The sequence below is a fragment of the Falco rusticolus genome, chromosome 17 (genome assembly GCF_015220075.1).
Source record: "Falco rusticolus isolate bFalRus1 chromosome 17, bFalRus1.pri, whole genome shotgun sequence".
Taxonomy (NCBI): Eukaryota; Metazoa; Chordata; class Aves; order Falconiformes; family Falconidae; genus Falco; species Falco rusticolus.
In genome coordinates this window covers 1604055-1629316 of record NC_051203.1, presented here as the reverse complement: position 1 = coordinate 1629316, position 25262 = coordinate 1604055, and the positions used below count along the sequence as shown (strand labels likewise).

Below are 25262 nucleotides of genomic sequence, written 5' to 3'. Positions count from 1 at the left end.
CCCAGGTGGTTGGGGACACACTGGGGGTGACACAGGGTACCATGCCCAGCCCAGGACCCCAGAGCAGAAGCGAGGCACCCTCACTGCCCCCGGCAAGATGGGAGACCCCTTCAGGTGCTGGGACAAGTTCCCATCCCGGTGAGTACCAGCAGGGTGGGGGTGTCCCCACCTTGGGGACCCCCAAGGGCTGGGTGGGGAGAGGGGACCACGCTGCAGGGCACAAAGGTCCGTCCCTCCGTCCATCCAGCAGCGAATACGACAGCAGCTCCCCCCTTCCACGGTCCAACAGCTTCGCCCGCCCCAGTGGGAAAAGCATCTACAGTGAGTGAGGGCTTCCCCCCAACCCCCCCCCCCGTCCCCCACTTGTCCCCTCCCCTGACCCTTCGTGCCCCCCAGACCAGCGCAAGGACTACAGCCAGACCCTGCTCAAGCCCCAAAGCGATTTCCAGCACCACGTTGAGGTAGGACACCCCCAAACTGCCCCGAGCCCCCCAGCCTTGCCTGGGTGCCCCCAGTTCGCAGAGCAGGGGGTGACAACAGGGCACCCGGTGCCACCCATGTCCCCCTCAGCACCTGCTCACAGTGCGCCTGGAGAGGGACATCCGCAGCGCCGATGACTGCCTGGAGCACCTGAAGGTGCTGGAGGCTCAGGGACGGGTCTGGGGGCAGGACCTCATCCTGCAAGTCAAGGACCAGGAACTGGTGCTGAGGGATGTAGAGAGCAAGGTACCCCCTGGCCAGGGCACCCCCAAAGTCTGGTACCCCCTGGTCAGGGCACCCAGCTTGGCCATGGCACCCACTCTGCACCCAGCGCCCCCATAAATCGGGTGTTCCCCCAGCTGTGGCACCCCCAGCAGCTCTGGCACCCCATAACCCTGGTGCCCCCCCCGCAATGGGCCTCGCACCCCCCTGGCCCTGACACCCGCTCCAGCCATAGCACCCCATTAATCCCGGTACCCCCCTTCACCCCCACATGCACATCAGCCTTCCGACACCCCCCCAGTGCTGGCACGCCCCCTGCACCCGTAGCCCTGGCACCCCCTGGCCACAGCACCCACCTTGACACCTGCCCTGGACCCAAACCCCCCAAACCTGGTGTTGCCCCAGCTATGGCACCCCCATAACCCTGGCACCCCCCGCACTTCGCACTGCCACAGGTCTGGCACCCCCTTGGCCCCGGCCCCAACCACAACCCTGGCACCCCCATAACCCTGTTGCCCCCAGCTCTGGCACCCCCTGGCACCCCCACAACCCTGCTGCCCCCCCAGCTCTGGCACCCCCATAACCCTGGCACCCCCACAACCCTGCTGCCCCCCCAGCTCTGGCACCCCCTGACACCCCCATAACTCTTCTGTCCCCCAGCTCTGGCACCCCCACAACCCTGCTGCCCCCCAGCTCTGGCACCCCCACAACCCCGGCACCCCCACAACCCTGTTGTCCCCCAGCTCTGGCACCCCCTGGCACCTCCACAACCCTGTTGTCCCCCAGCTCTGGCACCCCCATAACCCTGCTGCCCCCCCAATACCACCCCATGCACCCCCCTAAGACAGCACCCCCAAAAACCTGGCATTCCCCTGGCTGTACCCCCCCATAACACCTCCATCCCCGTTAACCCTTAACACCCCACAACCCTACAGGCCTCCCACGCCCTAGCCCCCCCTTTAACCCTTGCATCCCCTTAGCCCTTCCCTCCCCCTAGCCACTCTGGGGGGGCTGAGCCCCCCGTTTCCCCCCGGCCAGGAGGAGGTGGACACTTACCCGCTGGGCAGCGTGCAGGGCTGCTCGGCCATGCTGGGCGGCTGCGGCTACGACTCGGTCTTGGCCATCAGCGTGCGGGAGCGGAACCCCCCGGGGACCAGCGTCCTCCTCTTCCAGTGCCAGCATCTGGGGGTGAGCCCTGAGGGTGGGTAAGGGGCGGGGGGCAGCACCCCGGGGTGGGGGGGTTGATGGTGGTGGGTCTGTGCCAGGCAGAGACGCTGAAGAGCAGCCTGGAGAAGCTGGTGAAGCGGTGGAAGGAGGAGCAGAGGAGTCAATATGGGCACAGGTATGGGGGCGCGTGGTTGTTTGCCCCCTCCCCCCAAATTGGGGGGGGTGGGGGTGTCTGTGGGGGTCTCCCTGGGGGTGGGGGATAAGCCCATGCTGCCCCCACATCCCCCAAAGAGTCCCTCCCTGGGGGCACAGACCCCCTTCTGCCTGCTCCCCCCCTTGGCAGAGATCCCCCCACACTTTCCCAGGGAGTGGACACCCCCCCCCCTTTTGCCCTAGTACCCCAGCTCTTGGCTCAGCCCCCCTCCCACTCCGTCCCCATGGGCACAGACCCCTCCCACACCTGCACCCCACCCCTGGGCTCAGTCTCCCCTCATCCCCATGGGCACAGCCGCGCCCCCCCCAGGCTCAGCCCCCCACCTCCTCCCCCAAACCCTCAGGCACAGACCCCCATACCCCACCCTTGGGCTCAGATCCCCCTCCCACCCCACCACCCCACAGACACCCCCCCATCACTCCGTACCCCACCCCCCGGCTCAGCCCCCCCCTCCCCATCCCTCCTCTCCCAGGAGCAGCCTGGACTCGCCGCCGAGCCTGCCCCCCCCATACGCGCAGGGTCCCTACGTGGCCCCAAATCGGTGGGCAGAGACCCCCGAGCCCGACTTCCACGCGCCCCCCCAGCGTGGGCTGCCCTCCTCGGACTACAGTGAGTCTGTGGGTGGGGGGTGCAGTGTGCCTCAGTTTCCCCAGGAGCGGGGTGGGGGGCGGGGGGCAGGCAGCGGAGCTGGGACCCTCTGCCATCCCCAGGCTCGGTGGACACCCAGCGGATGCCACGGACTGACCCCCCCGGCCAGGTCATGTCCAGCGTGGACCGCGATGTTGTAAGTGCCACCTCACAGCCACCCCAGCTCCGGTGGGGACAGCTGAGCCCCCCCCCCAACCAAGCCAGCACCTACCGGGTCCCATCCTGCTCCTGCAGGAGGTCCTTAACCACGTGCTGAGCGACTTGGACCTCTTCATGGTCCAGCTGAAGACAGCCCTGGGCATGGACGGCACCGCCAACGGCAAGAAGAAGAAGATGAAGAAGAAAGGTGGTGAGGGGGGGGGGCTGTGTGCCAGGGGGGGTGGGGGTCCCATCCAGGGGTCCCAGCCTGGTGCCAGCCCCTCCTCTGCCCCCAGCTCTGCCCTCCAAGGGTGACTACACAGAGTTTTTCCAGAAGGTGAAATATGGCCTCAACCTACTGGTAGGTCCTGGTGGGCTGGATGTGACACCACCCCCACCCCCCCCGCACCCCCCCGGCTAGTGGGCACCCCCGGGGGGGTCCCTGGGTGCTGCACTGCTGGGAGAGGAGTGTGGGGATGGGGGGGCTGTGTGGGAAAAGGGGGATTGCACAGGGATAGGGGGGTACATGGGGATGGGGGGCTGCGTAGGAAAAAGGGGACTTCATGGGGACAGGGGGGTACTTGGGGACAGAGGGGCTGCATGCAGGTGAGAGGCCTTGGGGATGGGGGGGGCTGCGTGGCGATGGGGGGCACCTGGGAACAGGGGAATCTGCATGGAGATGGGGGATCTGCGTGGGGATGGGGGGGACTACCTGGGAAAAAGGGGTCTGCGTGGGGACAGGGGGGTACTTGGGGACAAGGGGCCTTGGGGATGGGGGGCGACGTGGAGACAGGGGGTCGGCGTGGGGACGGAGAGGGGGCGCCTGGGGGTGGGGGGATGCTGCAAGTGGATGGGGGGGGTTGTTTGGGAAAAAGGAGATTGCATGGGGATGGGGGGGGTACTTGGGGACAGAGGGGCTGCATGGGGACGGGGGGGGGCTGCCTGGGGATGGGGGGGGCTGCCTGGGGACACCCTCTCCCCCCTCCACGCAGGGCCGGACCCACCAGCACGTGCGGGACCCGGACCCCTCCCAGCTGCTGCACCTCATCTTCACGGCCCTCTCCTTCGTGAGTGCCCCCCGACTCGGGTGTCCCCCGCAAAGGGGTGAGCGGGGGAGGGGTGGGGGGAGGGGTCAGCCCATCCCCCCCCGCGGGGGGCACTGACTGCCCGCCCCAGGTGCTGCAGCACTGCCCCAGCCCCAGCCTGCCCGCGGCCGTGGAGGCGCCGCTGCTGCTGCCGGAGGCGCTGGAGCTGCTGGAGAAGACCCTGCACCAGGACCACCACCGCACCTGGAAGACCCTGGGCATCGCCTGGAACAAGCCCAGGTGGGGGGCAACCCCCCCCATCCCCCAGCACCAAAAGGGGGTGTGGGGTGTGTCTAGCCTTGGACGGGGTGGGGGAGGGTCACAGCACCCACCTTGGCTCTCCCCCTGCCCGTTGCAGGGCAGAGTACCCCAACGGCAACCTGGTGCCCCACTACATCCCGGTCTTCTCGGATGGGTGGCTGCCCCCTCCCATGGAGCAGGTACAGCTCGGGGGGGGGCAGGACCTCCCGCCACCTGCCTCAGTTTCCCCAAGTCACTCTCAACACGCGACCCCCTCTCTGCTCCCCGCGCAGTCACCGCTCGCCGGCCGGAGGGACAGTCCCGGCCAAGCGTAAGTGCTCCCTCTGCCCTGCAGATGCTGAGGGCTGGGGCAGGATTTGGCCTCTGGCTGGATGCTGATCCCACCCCCCCCCCACCTCCAGGGCCCCCCTCCCTGCCCAGGGGCTGGTCCAAGCCCTGTATGAGTTTCAGGGCAGGAACCCGCAGGAGCTGAGCGTCAGGGTGGGGGACACGCTGCAGGTAGAACCCGGGGGCGTCCCCCACTATGGGTGCTCCTGGGGAGGATGCCTCTGGGACCCCCACCCTGCCTGCTGGGGGTCCTGGAAGGGGGTGACAGCAGAGTGCTGCCCCCCCTCCCATCACCACACACCTTAGGTCCTGGACCAGCGGAACAAGTGGTGGCTGGTGCAGAATGGCTGGGGGGACAAGGGCTACGTCCCCAGCAACATCGTGGAGCCCCTGGGGCAGGGGCACAGGGGGGGGGACAGTGCCAGCCAGGTGGGTGTCCCCTCTGCCCTCCCTGCACCACACTACCAGGAAGAGGTGACAGGGGGCTACCCCGCTGCTGCCCCCTCCCCTTGTCCCCCTCCCCAGGACAGCCCCCCCAACCTGCACCCCAACTCCTCACCGGCGGAGGTCACAGCCTGGCTGAAGGACAAGGGCTTCTCACGGATGTAGGTGGATCCTTGAGCCCCCCAACCCATGTGGCTCCATTTTGGGGGGGGGGGGACACGACGGGGGGAGGAAGCCCCGCTCACCCCTTTGTCCATCGTACACCACAGCACAGTGCGGTGCCTGGGGGTGCTGACGGGGTCCCAGCTGCTGCAGATGAGCCCGGCGGAGCTGCAAGCCGTCTGCCCCGAGGAGTGGCGGCGAGTCCTCTTCAAGCTCTCCTCCGCCAGGACATCCCTGGGGGTAAGGGACCCCCAGCCCCACGCCCCACCCCCACCCCCTCCCCAGTGCTCCCCCCCACCCATCACCCTTCCCCTCCTCTGCAGATGGACCCCAGGGATTGAGCCACCGCGCTGCTGTCCCCACCACGCACCCCGCAGGATGGAGCACCCCAGGCACTGCAGGACCCGGGGGGGGGGACCCCACACCCCCAACCCACCTGGCCCCCCCAAGACTGAGAGCCTTGGGGGTTAGGGGACATGTCACCCCCAAAACCACCGATGGCACAAGGCTGCTGGGAGCCCCCCCTGCTGCACCAGAGGGCACGCCTCCCCCCGGGGAGATGCGCTGCTGGGGCCCCCCAGGGAAAGTGGGGGGGGGGCGGGGGCGGGCAACGGGTGTGCACCCCTCAAAATGTGTAGCGATGGCTGTGGAAAATAAAGAGTGACAGAACCAGGGTCTGCAAGGGGGCCACCCCACTGGGGCAGGGAGGGGGCCACGGTGTGCCACCCCCCTGGGGGCCCTGCAAGGGACACCCCCAGGTCCCCATCCTGGGCACCCCCCTGCGTGTGCAGAGGTTGGTGGCAGCGAGGGGCCCAAGGGACAGGGCTGTCCCCAGCTCACCCTGCTCTGCACCGTGGGGGGGTGGCAGGGTACCAAGCCCCCCCCCTCCCCGCCCCTTTGTCAAAGCAGCCTCATTAGCGGCAGGAATGTGCTAATGAGCAGGGCTCCCTTCCCACGGAGCATGGGGGGGGCCCTGGGGACAGCACAGGGCTGCGCTCATGCCCCCCCAAACCCCAGCCAAGCCAAGGCGGGGGGCTGGGGCGGTGGATGACACCCCCACACCCACCAGCCTCCCCACGATGGGCGAGGGGCAAGCTCAGCACCCCCCACCACCACTCCCCAGCACCACAGTACTCGGGGCGGGGGCTCAGGGTGCCACATCTAAAGCACTTTATTGTCTTGGGGGGCTTCACACCAGCTGTGCCCACCCCACCCTGCAATGGAGGGTGCCGGGGGGGCCAGGTCAGGACCCCCCAGCTGCCCTTGCCCCATGCTAAGCCCCTACTCCTTCTTGTTGCCCCACTTGGCCATCTTGTTGTTGATGGGCATCTTCAGGAAGCGGCTGGACTTCATGTAGGCAGCCACCTTCTCCAGGGCCTGGGGGCAAAGGCAATGTCAGAGACCCCTCCCACCGGGGTATCCCCCCACTTCTGGATGCCCCCGGGGGCCAGGGACCTTCCCCAGGGCAGGAAGGTGACGGCCAGGGTGGCCTCGCTCACCCCAAAGCGATCCATGAAGTCCTTGAGGTTCTTGAAGGGCTCCAGGCACTTGGGCTCAAAGATGCGGTTCTGCTCCAGCACGTCGAACATCAGGAAGTCCACGAAGGTGAGCTGGGATGGAGAGGGGACACAGTGAGGACAAACCCCCTGCCCAGCCCCCCTGCCCCCCCTCCAGGGTCTCGGTTGTACCTTCTCTCCTGCAAACCACTTTCTGTCCCCCAAGAAGTTGGAGAAGAGCTTCAGCTTGCCCGGGAGCTGCTCCAGGTAGCCCGGCTTGAGCTTCTCCTGCAGGAGGGAGGGGTAGTGGGAGGGGGGAGGCTGGGCACCCTGCCCCCCCCCCCCCAGCGGACAGCACCTTCCCCACAGGGGGTCCTCGAGGCTGGGGCAGCCCAAGGCATGGCCAGGGAGGACCCCCGGCACGGGTCACCCAGTGCCGGGACACTCACGAAGTCGGGGTTGTAGCAGACCATCACCAGGCTCATGCGGAAATCCATGATCTGGTTCTCCAGCATGTCCACGCGGAGGATCTCCTCCTCCGTCTCACCGCCTGCGCGATGGGGACACAGCACCCAGGGGCATCCCACAACAGCCCAACTCCAACCTTACTCCAACCGGAGTAAGCTGGAATTACCTCCAACTCCAACCATAATCCAAACGCCAAAGCCCAACTCCAACCCTACCTCACCCCATCCCTGCCCACCCCACCTTACTCCATCCCTACTCCAAGCCTACGCAGCACTCACACATCTTGTGCTTGCGGGCGATGTAGCGCATGATGGCGTTGCTCTGCGTCAGCTTGGTGGGGCCGTCGATGAAGTAAGGGAGCTGGGGGACACACCGAGGCATGGGGCCACCAAGGCATGGGGCCACCCGGGACCCACCCCCAGGGCCACCCCCCGCTCAAGACCACCTACGTTGGGGAAGTCCAGCCCCAGCTTCTCCTTCTCATTGATCCACTGGCTCTTGTCGTAGTCGGGAGCTGGAGGGGGGGACAGGGGGGTGTTGGGTGATGCTGTGCCCCCCCCCCCCCCCCAGAAGCCAGAGAGGTTGAGGGTGGTGTGGGGACCCCCCTGCCCCCCCCCTACCTTCCCCACAACTGTAGAGCTTGTCCTCGTAGGGCGTCTCGGTGTACTCCAGCAGCAGGCGGATGGCATGGGCAAGCTGGGGGGGGGGGAGGGCGGGGATCAGTGAGACCCCAAAAAAATCCCCCACCCCCCCATCATGGGGAAACTGAGGTACAGAGGAGGATGAGCCACATCCCATCTGTCTGTCCACCCACCCACCCCCCACAGGCAGGGGGGACCCCACAACCCACTGGGTTCCCCCCAAAACAACATCCCCTCCAAGACCAAGGGGACGCCCCCCAGCTCGCCCCCCAGGAGCAGAGAGACCCCCCCAGCCCCCTCCCAAGACCAAGGGGACCCCCATATCCCCCCTAAAGGAGCAGAAAGACACACCCCTCCCCGGGAGCAGGGGACCCCCACAGCTCCCTCCCAGAAGCAGAGAGACCCCCCCAGCCCCCTCCCAAGACCAAGAGGACCCCCATATCCCCCCTAAGGAGCAGCGAACCCCCCCCCCGCCCCCTCCTAAGACCAAGGGGACCCCCCCAGCTCTCCCCCCAGGAGCAGAGAGACCCCCCAGACCCCTCCCAAGACCAAGGGGACCCCCACAGCCCACCCCCAGGAGCAGAGAGACACCCCCCCGGGGGCAGAGGACCCCCACAGCTCCCTCCCAGAAGCAGAGAGACCCCCCAGCCCCCTCCCAAGGGCAAGGGATCACCCAGCCCCCTCCAGAAGCAGAAAGACCCCCCTCAGTCGTCCCCCCCGGGAGCAGGGGAACCCCCAGAGCCCCCCCAGGAACAGGGGGGAGCCCACGCTGGGGGGTCAGACCGTTCCCCCCCCCCAGCCCCACGCTCACGCCGCGGATGTCCCAGTAGCCCAACACCGCCATGGCCGCACGCGCCGCTCCCTCTGCCCCGCCCCCCTCCGCGTGATCGCGGCCCCGCCCCGCCCCTTCCTCGCGTTGGGGGCGGGGCTTAACGGGGCGGGGCGCGGCGGGGCGGGGCTTAGCGGGAGACCGCGCTGGATGTGGCTGGGGGTGGGTGGAGTCGTGTCCCCTGTGCGCCCCCCCCCCCCCCCCCGGGTTACGGGGGGGGGCTCTGAGCTGCCTCCAGGGTCCCTGGGGACCCCTTATCCTGGGGTGCGCCCCCACCCCCGCTTTGGGGAGCAGCCCCCCCAGTCCGTGTGGGATCCCTCTTATCCTGGGGGCATGGGACCCCCCCTTGCAACCCATCCAAGATACATGCTGCCCCCCCTTGAGCCCCACGGTGTGCATGGCAGTCCCCCTTACCCCGGGGGTCTGTGGCCCCCCCGATGGCATAGGGGTCCCCCTTACCTGGGGGGGGTGCATGAGTACCCCCCCTTGGATCACCCAGGGTGCATGGGCAGTCCCCCTTATCCTGGGGGGGGGGGGGGGGCAGTCTGTATTGGGGTCCCCTAGTCCTGGGAAGGGCATGGGCCTCCCCATGACCCCCCCAATATTCATCGAGGGGGGGGGGATGATGATGCCGCCTTTGCATCCCCAAGCTGTATGTGGTCCCCTTTATTTTGGGGAGGGGCACGAATCCTCCCTTGAAGCCCCTCGGACTGCATGGGGGTCCCCTTGGCTTTGGGGAGCAGCCCCCCCTGTCTGCATAGGCACTGTCTTATCCTGGGGGGGCATGAGTGTCTCTGTGACCCCCCCCTCAAGCGGCACGGGTGTCCCCCCTTTCAAGCCCCTAATTTGCATGGAGGCCTCATTATTCGGGGGGCCCACATCCCCCATGGGGGTCCCCATTATGTGGGGAGGGGGGGCATGTGGGAATGGCCACCCCCCACCCCAGGGTGCAGGAGGGTCCAATAGCCCCCTCTTCCATTACCCCCCAGGAGTCACCCCCAGAAGATGGGGGATCCCCCCACAAGGCGGGGGTCCCCACAGCCCCCGGCAGGATGGTCAGGGCTGTGCAAAGCTGGGGGTGTTCCACAATGTAAACCCCCCCCCCAAAAAAAAAATAAATTACAGCTTATTTATCCCGTTCCATTATTAGCAAAACCCACCCAAGTGTGCCTGCCCGGTGGGTTCGGACAGGTTGCTGGGGGGGCAGGGGGGTGTCACCATCCCCCAGGGATTTAAAAGACACTGAGATGTGGCACTTGGGGACATGGGTTAGTGGTGGCCTTGGCTGTGCTGGGTTAGTGGCTGGAGCCGGCGACCTTAAAGGTCTTCTCCAACCTCAGTGATGCCACAATTCCACAATTCCATGATTCCATGATTCTACGATTCCACAATTCCACAGTTATACAATTCCATGATTCCACAATTCCATGATTCCACGATTCTACAATCCCACAATTCTACAATTCCACGATTCCACAAACTTACAATTCCACAATTCCACGATTCCATGATTCCACAATCCCACAATTATACAATTCCACAATTCTACAACTCCATGATTCCACAATTCCACGATTCCACGATTCCACAACTCTACATTCCCACGATTCTATGATTCCATGCTCATCACAGCAGCTGGACAAGGGGGGAGCACCCACCCCCCACCCCCGCAACTTATTCAACAGGGGAGGGGGCTGGGGGTGTGGGAGGGGGGTGCGAGGGGAGCACGGGGGGGCGGGGGGGACACGGGGGGACACCCCGCTCACTCCTTGGTGTTGCACCACTGCGCCGTGCGCCAGAAAATGGGGGACTTCATGAAGCGCCCCGACCGCATGTAAGCGGAGATCTTCTCTAGAGCCTGCGGGGAGGAATGGGATGGGGACAGGGACCCCGGGGTGTCAGGGATGGGGACAGGGACCCCAGGGTGTCAGGGATGGGGATGGGGCCAGAGACCCCAGGGTGTCAGGGATGGGGATGGGGACAGGGACCCCAGGGTGTCAGGGATGGGGATGGGGCCAGAGACCCCAGGGTGTCAGGGATGGGGATGGGGACAGGGACACTGGAATGTCTGGGGTGGGGATGGGGACACCAGGATGTCAGGGATGGGGACAGGGACCCCAGGGTGTCAGGGATGGGGACAGGGACCCCGGGGTGTCAGGGATGGGGACAGGGACCCCAGGGTGTCAGGGATGGGGATGGGGACAGGGACCCTGGGGTGTCAGGGATGGGGATGGGGACACCAGGATGTCAGGGATGGGGATAGGGACAGGGACACTGGAATGTCTGGGGTGGGGATGGGGACACCAGGATGTCAGGGATGGGGATGGGGACAGGGACCCTGGGGTGTCAGGGATGGGGATGGGGACAGGGACACTGGAATGTCTGGGGTGGGGATGGGGACACCAGGATGTCAGGGATGGGGATGGGGACAGGGACCCCGGGGTGTCAGGGATGGGGACAGGGACACCAGGGTGTCAGGGATGGGGTTGGGGTCAGGGACACTGGAATGTCTGGGGTGGGGATGGGGACACCAGGATGTCAGGGATGGGGATGGCAACAGGGACCTTGGGGTGTCAGGGATGGGGACAGGGACCCCAGGGTGTCAGGGATGGGGTTGGGGACACCAGAGTTTCAGAGATGGGGACAGGGACCCCGAGGTGTCAGGGATGGGGACACCACAGTTTCAGGGATGGGGACAGGGGTACCGGGTGTCAGGGGTAGGGATGGGGAGTGTCAGGGATGGGGATGGGGACAGGGACCCCGGGGTGTCAGGGATAGGAACAGGGACACCAGGGTGTCAGGGTGGGGATGGGGACCCCAAGGTATCGAGGATGGGGACACCAGGGTGTCAGGGATGGGGTTGGGGACACCAGAATTTCAGGGATGGGGACAGGGACACCGGGGTGTCGGGGTGGGGATGGGGACCCCAGGTGTCAGGGACAGGAATAGGGACACTAGGGTGTTAGGGATGGGGACAGATACAGGGACACCGGGATGTTAGGGATGGGGACAAGGACCCCAAGGTGTTGGGGACAGGGGTGGGAACACTGGGGTGTTGGAGATGGGGACAGGGACCCCAGGGTGTTGGGGCAGAGATGGGGACACCAGAGTCCCAGGATGGGGCCAGGGACACTGGGGTGCTACAGATAGTGCTGGGGACAGTGGGGTGTCGGGGTGGGTGACAGCAGGGTGTCGGGGACGGTGACAGTGGGGTGTCCCCGCGTGTCCCCACTCACCTCGAAGCGCTGCAGGAACTGGCCCAGGTTGCCCTGCAGCTCAGGGCACTCGGGGACGAACATGCGGTGCTGGTCCAGCACGTCATACGCCAAGAAGTCCACGAAGGTGAGCTGGGGGGGGGGGTGTGACAGAGGGGTCAGCCCCCACAGGACCCCCCCAAACCCCCCAGCACCCCCCACCTACCTTCTGCCCTGCAAACCACGGCCGGGAGCCCAGGAACCGCGACAGCTCCCGCAGTTTTCCCGGCAGCTGCTCCAGGTACGCTGGCTTCAGCTTCTCCTGGGAAGGGGGGGGGGGCAAAGCTGGGGTGGGGGCTGCCCCCCCAACTCCCCCAGCACCCGGGGGCATCCCCCCCTGACTGCAGCCAGGCCAGGGATGCACCCAGCGCACCCCCCATGCTGGCCACCTTGATTCCCCTTGTCCCCAGTGGGGTTGGGGACAAGACCCTGGTGGCCAGGGGTGGGGGGCCGTCCCCCTGTGCCCCCCCCCCACGGGAGTACTCACGAAGTCGGGGTTGTAGCACAGCCGGGCGAAGCTCATCCGTAAATCCATGAGCTGGTTCTCCAGCATGTCCACGCGCAGCATCTCCTCCTCCGTCTCACCACCTGCGGGATGGAGACACATCAGCCCCTCCACCCCAGAGACCCCCCCTTGGTGCTGGGACCCCCCCCCCACGTCCATCACTCACACATCTTGTGCTTGCGGGCGATGTAGCGCAGGATGGCGTTGCTCTGCGTCAACTTGGTGGGGCCATCGATGAGATAGGGTAGCTGGGGGGGGGGAGGCATAGGGGGGAGTCAGCTGTGGTGCCCCCCCAGCCCCTGCCCACCCCCCAATTCCCTGTCCATCACCTACGTTGGGGAAGTCGAGGCCCAGTTTCTCCTTCTCGTTGGTCCAGTCACTTGGGTCAAAGTCAGGGGCTGGGGGAGGGCAGAGAGATGGGGTGGGGGGACACCCCCAGGCACCCATCATCGCACCCACAGCAAATTCGGGGGGGGGCGGGAGTGTGCAGCAGGGGGGGTCTCTGCTGCACCCCAGGAGCAGCCACATGTACCCCCCCATCCCAAGCACCCTGGGCAGGTAAGGGGGGGGCCTGAGCAGGGGGCGAGGTCCAGGGTGGGGAGGGGGCAGGGGGTACCCCCCCCTTGCACCCACAGCAAATTCGGGGGGGGGGGGGAGCGTGCAGCAGGGGGGGGTCTCTGCTGCACCCCAGGAGCAACCACATGTACCCCCCCCCCGTCCCAAGCACCCTGGGCAGGTAAGGGGGGCGCTGAGCAGGGGTCAAAGTCCAGGGTGGGGAGGCGGCAGGGGTACCCCCCCAGGCACCCATCATCGCACCCACAGCAAATTTGGGGAGGGGGGGAGTGTGCAGCAGGGGGGTCTCTGCTGCACCCCAGGAGCAGCCATGTGTGCCCCCCCCCCCCCCATCCCAGGCACCCTGGGCAGGTAAGGGGGGACCTGAGCAGGGGGCGAGGTCCAGGGTGGGGAGGGGGCAGGGGTGCCCCCCCAGAGCTGGGGGGAGGGGGGCAGAAGGACAGGCTGCGCTGTCACCCTGCGGAACAGGGAGGGGGTCTCCTCCCCAGCCGGTTTCTGACACAGCACGAACCCGGGTGATGAGGACGCGGGGGCTGAGGGGACACGGGGGGGTGGTCCCTGGTTGCCCCCCTCACCGGGGCCGGGCCGGTACTGCCTCTCCTGGTAGGGGGTCTCCGTGTACTCCAGCAGCAGGCGGATGGCATGGGCGAGCTGGGGGGACACAGCACCCACCATCAGCACCCACCAACACCCCCCCTGTGCTCCGCAGGACCCCCCACACACTGGGACCCTCACCCCAACCCCCCCCACTCACCCCACGGATGTCCCAGTATCCCAGAGTGACCACCATGGCGGCACCCAGCTCCAGCTCTGCAGGGAGACGGATGGGAACGGGGCAAAGGTGCTGGGCCCTCCCCTTTCTGCTCCCGTGACCGGGCGCAGGCAGGGTGCCACGGTGTCCTGCCAGCCACGGGGTCAACGGCCACCTGCCGCCCAGGATCCCCCACCCCCCTCACTGTGGGGACCCCCCCATCCCCAAAGCCAAGCCATCGGGGAGGACACACAACCCTATGGTGACCACCTATGGGGCCACCCTCCTGCTGCCTCAGTTTCCCTCTGGGGCCACGATACTTCCTACCACAACCCCCCCCCCCACCACCACCACGCTTAAATTGAAGTATTTTACTTAAATACTTTATTTTTCATGCTTGGTCGTTTGTGGGGGTTTTTTAACTTTTTCCTTTTTTTTCATGGTCGCCATCATGTTTTCCTGGGAGCGCTGGCCACCAGCTCCGGACCATGGTGGGAGGAAGGACCGGGATGGGGGGACGGGGGGACGGGGACAGGGTAACACCCCACCGGGAAGGAGAAGCCTCATCCAGCCCGATCCGGGCCACAAACAGCTCCTGGGAGCATGGGGGATAGGGACAGATGTCACCTCCCCCGGCCCCTCTGCCTTCCTCCCTGAGGTGATGAGGAGGATGGAGCATCCTCCGCCAGGTACCGACCCCTCCAGACAGCACCCCATGTCCCCTGGGCCACCGGGTCCCCATTGCCGTGGCACCCAGCGGGAGGGTGCGAGAGGAGCCCGGGGGCGCGGAGAGCTCGGGTTTGGGTCCCTCAGCTGCTGCTTGGCTTGTCCCCATGTCCCCGTGGGGTGAGAAAACGGACGGAGAGGGGGGCAGGCAATTAAAAAGCATCAGGCTCTGCGTCCTGCTGCTGGGCTGGGTCCCCCAACATCCCCACGGCCAGCACCGGTGTCCCCCAACTTGTCACCGTGTCCCAAGCTGGGAGGTGAAGCCAGGACCCTCCAGCAGTGCCCACACCCATGTCACCTCCTGTAGCATCATCCCCATGCCACCAAGCCTGGCAGGGACCAATCCAGCGAGGAGACACACGTTAAAAAAATAACAAAACAACAAAAAAAGACCAAAAAACCCAAGAAACGGAAAGAACTCTGCAAACTCCGACCCCCACGGTGGCACCGGCAGGGCGCTGGGGACAGCAGCGGGGAACGTCCCCTTCCCAGGGCGGGAGGTAGCAGGAGGGGGACGGCAGCGAAGCCCTGGGGGGATGTGGGGTGACAGAGGGGTCCTGGACAGAAGCTCAGGGGGGGAGTCAGTGGGTGCCCAGGGTGGAGGTGATGGTGAGAGCATCCTCCTCCTGGATGGTCTCCAGCTCCTCGGTCTGCACCGCCTGCGTGATGAGCGTCAGCTCCTGGCACAGCGTCTCGAAGCGGTAGCTCACGCGGATGTCGGGGACGTTGGTGCGACGGATGTCGTTGCCCTCCGGACCCTCCTTCAGGTAGTGGGGACCCAACCAGTAGCTCTTCACCTGGGGAGAGGAGCAAGGGGGAAGCTCCCACAGCTGCCTGGCACCCTTGGGTGCTGCCAGCACCCACCACGGTGCTCGGGGGTCCCGGTGGGAACGGGGGAGGCGCGGTACCTTGTGGGAGAAGCCGCTCATCAGGACGCTGTTGCGGGCCAGCTCGCACATGTCGCAGGAGCTGAGCTTCCAGACCTGGGTGGCGATGCTGTACTCCTCCATCAGCGGCTCCTGGGGGGGGCACATGGCTCAGCACCCACCCATGGGCCACGCCCTGGAGAGGATGGGGGTCCCCAGCTTCTCCCACCCCCCTGGACCATCAGCATCCTCCAGAGCCTATTGGCATCGCCTCGCTCCCGGCCACCACCAACCCTGGCCCATTGCCACGGCTTGGCTGGTAGCCACCCCATAGCCATTTTGGGGGGGGTCGGTGGTCCATAACCCCCCACCAACAACCGGTCACCTTGGTGAAGTGGAACTGGAGGGGGTCGTCGGTGGAGAGGGAGACCATGAGCCCCCGTGAGAGGTACTCGGGCAGGGGGTTGCGGTGGTAGCTGAGGAAGAGGCTGTTGTTGCTCAGCGGGGACATGGCGATGCCGATCTGCGCCAGGTAGTAGAGGTACTGCAGGACGGGGGCCTGGGGGGGGGGGGGATGGCAGGGTGAGGGGGGGTCCCAGCCACGCACCCGGCCCCCACGGGCACCCCAGTCCCCGCTCACCTTGCGGAGCAGCAAGCCATGGGAGATGTTCTCCGAGACCATGAAGCCCGAGACGAGGTGATGGATGGGGCCAGCCTCGCCGCAGTGCGGGCGCAGGACGAAGGTGTGGAAGCCCCTCTTCCTGCAACGGGGGGCTGACCGTCACCGTCCGGCCCCCCCAGGAACCCCCCCAGGACTGGGGACCCCGAGGTGGCCTTACCGTCGGAGGTGGTTGAGCACTGTCATGTTGGCGTACATGTAGTACAGGTAGTAGGAGTAGGGGGGGTTGTCCTCCTCCACCCAGTTGCCCGGCAAGGGGCTGTCCAGGTTGAAGATGTGATGCTCTGGTTTGGATTCGTCATCCACACTGTCGAAGCCGTCCACCTGCGGGAGAGACCAGCACAGGGTGGGACGGTCACCGCTCCAGCGGGAGATACACCCCAGCCCTCAAGGCTGGGGGGTTTGGGTGCCCCTGGTGCCCCCTGTCCCCCTCCCCTGGAGCGGGACGTGGTGCTCACATGCTCCAGGAAGAGGTGCAGCTCCGGGTGTTGGGCAGGGTGGACAGTGGCCTCATAAAGAGGTAGGAAGATGTTCTCCAGCATCTCCTGGAAGTTGGCCAACTGCTTCTTCGTCCGGTAGACATCACTGCAGGGGGACAGCACCCGCTCAGAGCTGGCTGTCCTGTCCCACCCCACCCCACGCCACCCAGCAGTGGGGGATGCCCTTGGTTTCCCCACCCAGGACGTGGCCCCAGCTGAGGGTATCTTCCCCCCCCGTTACTCACAAGAGCCGGGGCACCTGCACGAGCCAGCGGACGTTGTTGGAGTGGACGCGGTGGTTGACGGCCCAACGGGCCAGCTTGTCCCACTCGTCCCGGGAGCGGCCGTAGATGGAGAGCCGCAGCTCGGCGTTTTGATATTTGCTCTCCTCCAGGTCGGACATCACCTCCTGCCGGGGCCGGAGGGGCAAGCGTCACCCCTCGGCCACTGGGAAGGGGGACGTGGGTGGCATTACCACCGCAGGCAATGGAGGGAGATGTGGAGGGTCACCCAGCAGCGCTGCTCACCTTGATGATGTGGGCAAAGTACTTCCCCGAGACGCGGTTGTCCGTCTTGATGAAGATCTCCCGCAGGATGGACTCGCCGATGGGGTTGTACTTGGCATTGAACTTGTCAAAGCGGTGGAAGGTGTTGCGGTCCTGGCAGCGGGACGCAGATGTGAGCCGAGACCCCTCGTCACCCCCGAGCCACCACAACATCCCTATGCAGAGCCCCCTGGCATCCCCCACCCCACCCTGGGACAACCCCTGGAGAAGATCCTCCACCCTGGCCAGAGATGGGCTGGGGGCCCTGCTCAGCTCCAGGACTCGGAGGCATCCCCCCGTACCGCGTGGACATCCAGCGTGTCCACGCTCAGGTCGTAGGCGGTGAGGTTCATGGTCTCGAAGACCTCCTTGAGCGTCTGCTCCTTGCCCTTCTCCACGTGGACGATTTCATCCAGGTGCTTCTTCATGGCCCGCTTGATGAAGCGCAGGAGATGCTTCTGGTTCATGCAGGACGAGGCGTGGATGTGGGTGTCCACCTGCATGGCCAGAGGGGCTGCTCAGCCCCGAGAGCCTCCAAGCGCCCCAGGGTCAAGCCAGGACCCCCCATCACGAGCCGGCGGGTACCTTGCGGATATTGTAGAAGTCGCGGTGGGGCACCTTCTTCTGGGCCGCCAGCTCCTTCATCTCGTTGAGCAGCACGTGCATCTGGAACTTGGAGCTCAGGTACTGCAGCCGGCGGTAGCAGAAGGATTTGCTGCCCAAGGTGGGGAGGAGGCATCAGTTTGGGGGACAGGAGGGAGAACGGCCAACCCCAAAAGGCTGGTGCCCACCAGGATGATGGCTCCGGACCCTCGGCACCCCTCCCTGTGCACGGTGACCGTGAAGACGGATGTGGGAGCTGCACCAGTACCATGTGTCATAGCCACCGTCATGTCCTCTGGTGCTGTCCCCAAGGTTCTGTCCCCACCAAGAGACCCCCCGCGGTGGGACCCTTCTCCTTACATGGGCCCGTTGATGATCAAAGCCATGAGGAAATTCATGTCGGCGATGAACTCCTGCAGGTCGGGGTATGGCAGGTCCAGCTCCGTGCTCCTGGGGGAGGGGGACGGGACATGGAGATGGGTCACGTGTGAGGCCACCACCCGGTGGGCTCCCCCCCGTGCCCCTCGCCACCCACCGCAGCCCCCCAGCAAACTCCTCATGCCAGCGAGTGACCCCCAGGGCTCACTTGTCGGTGAGGTCCTGCTTGGTGTAGACGTGCACCACACCATCCACCATCTTCAGCCCGAAGCCCAGATCAGCCGGCATGGCCTGGGGGTCCCACATCTCGTAGGGGTGCTGCTCCGCAAACGGGGGGTGCACAGGGGCATCTGTGGGAGACACCCAACGAGGCACGCATCATCAGATGGCTCCCCCAAAGCTCCTCCAGCACCCCATGGCAACATGAAGATCCCACCAGCTCTGGCTCACCGGCGGCCACGGGGGTCTCGGGCACTTCCTCGTAGCCGCGGGTCTCCAGGGGTTTCTCGGAGAGCTCCTGCAGGTACCGGGCGGTGGTCTTGCAGAAGCTCTGCAGCGACAAGCCCATGTACTTCTCCCGCAGGAACAACGCCTTCACCACGCTCTTGGCCGCATCCAGAAGGTCCGTGAAGGGCACCTGGGGGGAAGGACACCAAAAAACCACCACCCCAAGGTGGGGTTGGCACCCTGAAGACCCTCGCCCGGTCCTGGGGTGGGTGGGTGGGGGCTCACCCCGCATTTCTCCTCCCCAGAGATGGTGACCCGCTGGAACTCCCGCTCCAGCAGTGCCTCCCGCTCCTTGGGGACATGGTCCACCAGGTCTTCACTCTGCTCCTTGAAGAGCCTGTGGGTACAGACAGTGGCCGGTGACATGGTGACATGGCCTGTCCCCACCCTCGTGGGCCCCCCCCGGGAGAAGCGCCAACCCCCACCCCAGGAATTGCATCCAGCCCCAGGGTGGCAGGAGGGTGACGGTGTCCCCAGGGATGCCACCACCAGTTTCGGGCAGCTGGGTGCCACCCATGGCGGCAGCAGTGGTGGCATTGCTGTCCCCCCCCCAGATACATCCCCCAGCCCCACATCAGCAAAACGGAAAGTGGCGGGGGGGGGACAGAGAACGAAATAACTCATGACAGAGACAACTCCCAAGCGGAGACAGGAGGGAGGAGGACACGCAGCATCGGACCCCCTGTCTGGGGTGGGGGGTGACAGGGCCAGGATGGGGTCCTGTGCCACCAGCGGGGTGGGACCCCCCCCAGCTCATCCCAACCGCCCCCACCCCTCTTATTGCATTAACTCCTTCAGTGCCAGCGAGAGCAGCCGCGCAGGGACCTCCCAGCTCTTTGTCTGGGGGAGCGGTGGGGGGAGGCTGGGTCAGAGTGGGGCTGGGGGGGTCCCTGATACCCCCCCGTGTCCCCGGCCGGTGGCACCGAGCCGGACACTCACTGTAAGTCGGCGGCACTGTCAATTTTCAAGAAGTCCTGTTTGGCTCTGAGCAAAATGTCGGGCTCAAGTCTGGGGACAAGCAGGCAGCAGCGGGGATGGGGAGGGGGGGGGGACAGCCAGGACGAGGCGGGGGGAGGGGGGGAGAGAGGGGCCGGGGAGAGAAAACACCCCATTAATGCCGAAAACAACGAAAAACCACACAGAAACCAGAAAAAAAAAAAATTAAAAAGGGGACACCAAGCGCAACACCCACGGGAGAGAGGACACAGAGCTGGCACAGAGGACCAACAGCCCCCCCTGCAGCACCCGGGGTGGGGGAGGGGGCGGCCTGTCCCGTCCCATGGAGGAGGGGGGGGATGATGGGACCCCCACCCCACCCCCCCAGCTTACTTGACGTCCTGGCTGATCTGGCGTTCGAGGCGCTGCCGCCGCTCCTCCAGCTGCTCGATGGGGCTCTCCTCCGGGAACTCGTAGGGCGCCGTCCGCATCTCGCTCTCGGCCAGCGAGCGGCAGAACAGCTCCTGCCCGGATCATCCCTGCCGTGAGCTGTGCCCGGTCTCAGCCCGGGAGGGGAACGGGCACGGGGCGGGGGGGGGCAGACCCCATCCCCCCCTCCAAACCAAGCTGGAAAGGTGGGGGGGGGGGGGGGAGAGGATGGGAGGGGGAAGAATGGAGGGGAGACACCCCCCCCCCTCTCGTTGACACCCGGCTGCAGGGGACCCACCGACCCACCTCGGCGATCTCCTTGTACTTGCCGTCCATGGAGGTGCGGAGATCCACCGGGAAATGCTTCAGGCAGTGGGGGGTCCCGGGCAGGGAACGCGCCGACTGCAGGGGCCGGGACCCCGGCCCAGCCCGCAGCTCTGCAGACACCCGGACAGCATGAGCTGGGGGGGCTCAGACCCCCCGACCCGGGCTGGGGGGGGTTAATCAGCTCCTCCACAGTCCATCCGTGTGTCCCCCCCCAGAAGTGGGATACTGGTCCCCACAGCGGTGATGGGGAAACTGAGGTGGCTCAAGGGAGGAAGCCCACCCCAGCCCCCCCCCCCCCCCGGTGCAAAAAGGGGGCTGCTGGCCCCCTCGGTGGGGTAACGAGCCAGCAGCATTAGTGAATGAGGGGCTCGGGGGGGGGGGGGGGGTAGGGCCCTCCTGGCATGGCGGGGGGTAGGACACTGGGGTCCCCCCCATCACACCCCCCTCCTCCCCTTCTCTCAGCCAGGCAGCTCCATCCACCCCCCCACCCCTCTGCCCACCCTCCCAACACCAGCAATGCCCCCCCGCCCCGTCCAGCCTCCTGCTCCCCCCATCCGGTGCGAAAGCCACAACCCTGGGGGGGGGGGGGTACCCCCAAACTGGGAGGAAGGGGAGGCAAACCTCCCCCCCCCCAAGCAAACAAACCTCATCACCCTGACACCCCACCCCCCCAGAGCACCCCGGGTCCTACCTGCACTGAGGCCACCAGGCTGGGGGGGTTAGTGCCCCCCCACACCCCCCCCCCCATGAAGCAGCCCCCCCCAGCACCCCCCCGTGTCAGGGGACACCCCTGGGTGCCAGCACTCTCCTCTGCACTCCCCGTACCCACCACCTGCACTGCCAAACACCACTGGGGGGTTTGAAGCACTGGAAATCAGGCCCCACTGGTTAAACTGGGGCCACCAGTAAAAGACCCTCACCCACCCAGCACAGCTGGGGGGGGTGAACCCAGGCGTCCTGCCCCCACCCTACAAGCCCTCCACCCCATTTGCTCCCATAGTGCATCCTCCCCGCATCACCCAAACCAGGACTGGGGGGGCAGGGGGTGCCCCATCACCCACCCCCGCCCCCACATTTCAGCCACCCCCTGCCCTGCCTCAGTTTCCCACCACACAGGTACCCGTGGGTGCCCACCCGCACCGGGCAGCGGTGGCAGCTGGTGGCACCGCAGCAGGGCTGGTGCCCAGTGACACCCAGGGTGCCCTGTGCCACCGGGATATGCCTGTCACCCCATACCACCCACCCGGGACACACCTGTCACCCTGTACCACCCACCTGGGACATGCCCATCACCCTGTGCCACCCACCCAGGACACACTTGTCACCCTGTGCCACCCACCCGGGACATGCCCATCACCCTGTGCCACCCACCTGGGACACGTCTGTCACCCTGTGCCACCCACCCGGGACATGCCCATCACCCTGTGCCACCCCAGCAGCACCCCGAGCCCCCCCAAGCCGTGCCACCCGGGTGCCAGCCACAAGGTGCCACCAGCTCCCCCTCCCCCCCCCCCCCCCCGAGCACCCAGTGCCACGCTGCCAGCCAGGACCACCCAGGGGGTGACACATGAAGCCCCCCCTGCCCCAACACCAGCACCCTGACCCCCGCGGGGTCCCAGCACCCTGCAGCCCCCCCCTCCCCGGCACACAGCGCCCACTGCGCCACCGCTCCGCCGCAGAGGCCCCCCCTCGGCCCCGCGCTGCCGCGTGGGGGGGGTGACACGCAAGACACCCCGACACCGCTGCCTCCCCCCCCCCCAGCCCCCGGCATCGGCAGGGCCCGCGGAGCAGCCCAGACGCCACGGTGATGGGCACGCCGCCCCGTCGCACCCCCAGGCAGCAGCCCAGCACGCCCCCCCCCAATATAAACAAATATAGACACCCCCCACCCCGCTTAGCACCCACATCCCCCCCGCCCAGCATCGCCCCCCCCGGTTGGCGTGACCGGGACCAGCCCGTGGGCTGCCGGCACCGCGCCGCCGGGGGGGGGGACTCAGCGGGGAGGGGGGGGGGGGCTCAGCCCCGGGGGGGGGGCTCAGCCCCGGGGGGGGGGGCTCACCTGCGGGGCTGGGGGCCTGCAGGCTGCCCCGCTTCTTGAAGGGGCACTTGGCCGGGGCGGCCGAGGACATGGCGGCTCCGGGGGCGGCGGGGCGGGGGGCGGCGGGGATGGTGGGGGGCAGCGGGGGCAGGGGCGGCAGCGGGGGCAGGGGCGGCAGCGGCAGGGATGGCAGGGATGGCGGCGGTGGCAGGGATGGCGGTGGCAGCGGGGGTGGCAGCGGGGGTGGCAGCGGGGGTGGCAGCGGGGGTGGCGGTGGCGGGGGTGGCCCCGGCGGGGACTCTTACGGCAGCAGGGCGGCAGGGCCGGGCGATGGCCGCCGCTCCCTCCCCTGGTTGATGATTGATGCAGGAAACCCGGGGCTGGACCAAAGTCCCCGGCGGAGCCCGGCCGGAAGCCGGCCCGAGGAAGAGGATGGGGCGGGAGGAGGATGTGGGCGAGGAGGAGGAGGAGGAGGAGGAGGAAGGTTGTCGGAGCAACCAGTCCTGCTGCGCCGCTGGGCTCTGCCCGAGATGGGTGCTGAGAGCCCCCCCGGCGACAGCCGTGACCCTCCAAGCAGGGATCGTGACCCCCCCAGGCAGGGATCGTGGCCCCCCAGGCAGGGATCATGCGCCCCTCGGCACGCATCGTGTCCCCCAGGCAGGCACTGTCACCCCTAGGCGTGCATCGTGCCCCCCCAGGCAGGGATCGTGCCCCCCCAGGCAGGCACTGTCACCCCTAGGCGTGCATCGTGCCCCCCCAGGCAGGGATCGTGCCCCCCCAGGCAGGCACTGTCACCCCTAGGCGTGCATCGTGCCCCCCCAGGCAGGGATCGTGCCCCCCCAGGCAGGCACTGTCACCCCTAGGCGTGCATCGTGCCCCCCCAGGCAGGGATCGTGCCCCCCCAGGCAGGCACTGTCACCCCTAGGCGTGCATCGTGCCCCCCCAGGCAGGGATCGTGCCCCCCCCCCCGGCAGGCATCATAACCCTCAGGCAGGAATCATGATCCCCCAGCAGGAACTGTGCCCCCCAAGCAGGCATCGTGCCCCCCCCCCCCCCAGGCAGGCATTGTGCCCCCCCAAGAAATGGTATCAGACACCACCACCTCCCCCCCCAAATGTCAGTGGCACCTCCAGCAACAGTGCAGCCTCCTCGAGATGGGCACTGTGCCCCCCCGACAGGCATTGCCCCCCCCGCCCCCAACAGGGTGTCACTCCCTGCCCCCCACAGAGATGGGATCAGCCCAGTCAGAGCTGGGGTACACCCTCCCCCCTGGCTGGGCGCTGCACCCCCCGACAGATACCCACCCCCCCAGGACAGGCACCCCCTCCCCAGGGCAGGCACCGTGCCCCCCAGCACAGCCCGTCACTCCCCCATTAGACATTGTACCCCCAAAAAAAGACCAAGTACCCCCCAAAACGGGGCATCACCTCCTCAGATGGGGTGCAGCACCCCAAAAGAGGGGGCTCACACTCCACCATCACCCCCCACCAGCCCCTACGTGTGGGGGGGGGGGGCTAAGCACCCACAGGGGATGTCCCCATGGGGCAACAGCTCAGGGCTTGACCCCCAGCTCCCCCAACCCCCCCGTTACCCCCACCAAGCTGGGGGTGCCATCATACAGGGGACACCCCCCCCCCCAGCAGCTGCAGGGTGCCAGGGGGTGTCACACCCTTGTGTCCCGTCCCCCCCTGCCCCGCGTGTTCCTACCTGTGCTGGCGGCTCCGCTGCCGTGGCCTCGAGTGTTGGGGGCAGGTTTGGGGGGTGTTGGGGACACGTTTGGGGGGGCTCTGGGCTGTGTCCCCGCCGAGCGCCTGGCCGAGTCCCCTAATCCAGCAGCGGAGCAGGGGGGGTATTTTTAGCCGCTGCCGGAGCGGAGGGAATGCCACCCGCCAGGGCCCGTCCCCCCATGTCCCCCACCCCATCTTGCCATGGAGCCAGAGAGGGGACAGCAAGGTGACGCCACCCACCAGGCCCCCCCCTGTGCCAGGCTGGGGGGGCACAACAGCCGTCAGGGAGGGGGGCACGGTGGGGACCCCCAGCCTGAGCTCTGGGCGAAAGCCGTGTCCCCTCCCCAGCAGTGTCCGTCCGCCTGTCTGTGACACCGAAGGGGGGGGTCTGGTATTTTAATTAGGCCCCCTTCATTAGCGCCAAGTTCATTAGAAGCTCAGAAGGGGCTTTGTGTCCACAGGGACAGCGGGGACAAGCTGTCCCCATGCCACCGCGGCTGGCAGCAGGGAGCCTGTGTGTGTGGGGGGGGGGCACACATGCCAGGTGGGACAGAGGGACACCAGTAAGGGGACGTGAAGACCCCAGTGACCCTGTGGGGTGCAGGGATTTAAGGGACCTTAACCCCACGTGCCAGGGACCTGCAGCACCTTTGGGGGGGACCCGACACCCCAACGTGGGGCTGCCGGCGGGTCCCCCCTGCGGCGCCAGCCCTGCACCCAAAATCAGCCCCACAGGACAGGGTGGGGGCACCCCCCTGCCCCCCCGGGTGTGGGGGGACCCCGTGGTCCTGCTGGCCTGGGGAGGGGGGTGCTGGGCCCAGGGGGAGGAGGAGGAGGAGGAAGGCTGAGCCAGGATCCCATTAAAGAGCTCAGGCAGCAGGAGGGTGAGGGGCGGCACCCAGCAGGGCAGAACTGGAGGGCCTCATTACCCACCCGGGGGGTAATTAAGTCCTGAGGGTAATTAGCTCCCTTTCCCCCACAGGAGGAATCCCCCAGTGCCACCATCCCCCCACCACCACCCCGCAGCACCCGGGGACCCCCCAGCTCCCAGGATGGAGGGGACGACACACAAGCAGGGGGCTGACCCCATCCCCAACACCACCCCCACACATGGGGGGACACAGCCCACGGACACGGCTGGGGGACCCCCAACCCCCTGCCCCCTCCCCAATCCATTCTGGGGGACACAGGGTGTCCCCACATCCCCCCCCCCTTATGTAAAGCCTTGTGCCCACCTCCCTGAGATGCTCCGTCTTTTTTTTTTTCCTTGAGCCCTAATCTTTGCCATCTTGGGCTAATTGGATTTCCTGGGTCACATGGCAAGATAAAAAAGCCCCCAAATCCCAGGGTCCAAAAA

General features: G+C 66.8%; 4 protein-coding genes across 7 annotated transcripts; 1 reads left to right on the top strand and 3 right to left on the bottom strand.

Annotated features, from left to right (window-relative positions):
* Positions 1-55: 55 nt before the first annotated feature.
* EPS8L3 (EPS8 like 3) lies at positions 56-5817 on the top strand. The gene is made up of 18 exons (XM_037410737.1): positions 56-138; positions 248-321; positions 397-461; positions 571-726; positions 1741-1890; positions 1968-2044; positions 2556-2692; positions 2794-2867; positions 2966-3077; positions 3166-3230; positions 3862-3936; positions 4046-4194; positions 4313-4525; positions 4623-4713; positions 4849-4971; positions 5068-5147; positions 5256-5388; positions 5472-5817. The coding sequence occupies exons 1-18, from the start codon at positions 98-100 to the stop codon at positions 5487-5489; spliced, it is 1833 nt and encodes a 610-aa protein (XP_037266634.1). The 5' UTR covers positions 56-97; the 3' UTR covers positions 5490-5817.
* A 478-nt stretch (positions 5818-6295) lies between these two features.
* On the bottom strand, positions 6296-8688 carry LOC119158357 (glutathione S-transferase Mu 1-like). The gene is made up of 8 exons (XM_037410160.1): positions 8565-8688; positions 7733-7808; positions 7562-7626; positions 7391-7472; positions 7094-7194; positions 6837-6932; positions 6648-6758; positions 6296-6525 (listed from the first exon to the last, which is right to left on the bottom strand). The coding sequence occupies exons 1-8, from the start codon at positions 8595-8597 to the stop codon at positions 6430-6432; spliced, it is 660 nt and encodes a 219-aa protein (XP_037266057.1). The 5' UTR covers positions 8598-8688; the 3' UTR covers positions 6296-6429.
* A 1237-nt stretch (positions 8689-9925) lies between these two features.
* Positions 9926-13804, bottom strand: LOC119158356 (glutathione S-transferase 2). The gene is made up of 8 exons (XM_037410159.1): positions 13669-13804; positions 13490-13565; positions 12675-12739; positions 12508-12589; positions 12324-12424; positions 12003-12098; positions 11819-11929; positions 9926-10440 (listed from the first exon to the last, which is right to left on the bottom strand). Exons 1-8 carry the CDS (start codon positions 13702-13704, stop codon positions 10345-10347), a joined length of 663 nt encoding a protein of 220 aa, XP_037266056.1. The 5' UTR covers positions 13705-13804; the 3' UTR covers positions 9926-10344.
* A 228-nt stretch (positions 13805-14032) lies between these two features.
* Positions 14033-24017, bottom strand: AMPD2 (adenosine monophosphate deaminase 2). Of its 4 annotated transcripts, none has more exons than XM_037410156.1 (18): positions 23886-24017; positions 20120-20250; positions 19778-19908; positions 19388-19456; positions 18674-18785; positions 18392-18578; positions 18150-18291; positions 17924-18013; positions 17546-17675; positions 17263-17457; positions 16943-17074; positions 16661-16824; positions 16395-16521; positions 16097-16260; positions 15898-16018; positions 15643-15816; positions 15300-15410; positions 14033-15188 (listed from the first exon to the last, which is right to left on the bottom strand). In XM_037410156.1, the coding sequence occupies exons 2-18, from the start codon at positions 20147-20149 to the stop codon at positions 14973-14975; spliced, it is 2295 nt and encodes a 764-aa protein (XP_037266053.1). In that variant the 5' UTR covers positions 20150-20250; positions 23886-24017; the 3' UTR covers positions 14033-14972. The 4 variants fall into 4 exon arrangements, with proteins under 4 accessions (XP_037266053.1, XP_037266049.1, XP_037266052.1 ...); XM_037410152.1 differs by lacking the exon at positions 23886-24017 and adding an exon at positions 22484-22847; XM_037410155.1 differs by lacking the exon at positions 23886-24017 and adding an exon at positions 22200-22322.
* Positions 24018-25262: the final 1245 nt, after the last annotated feature.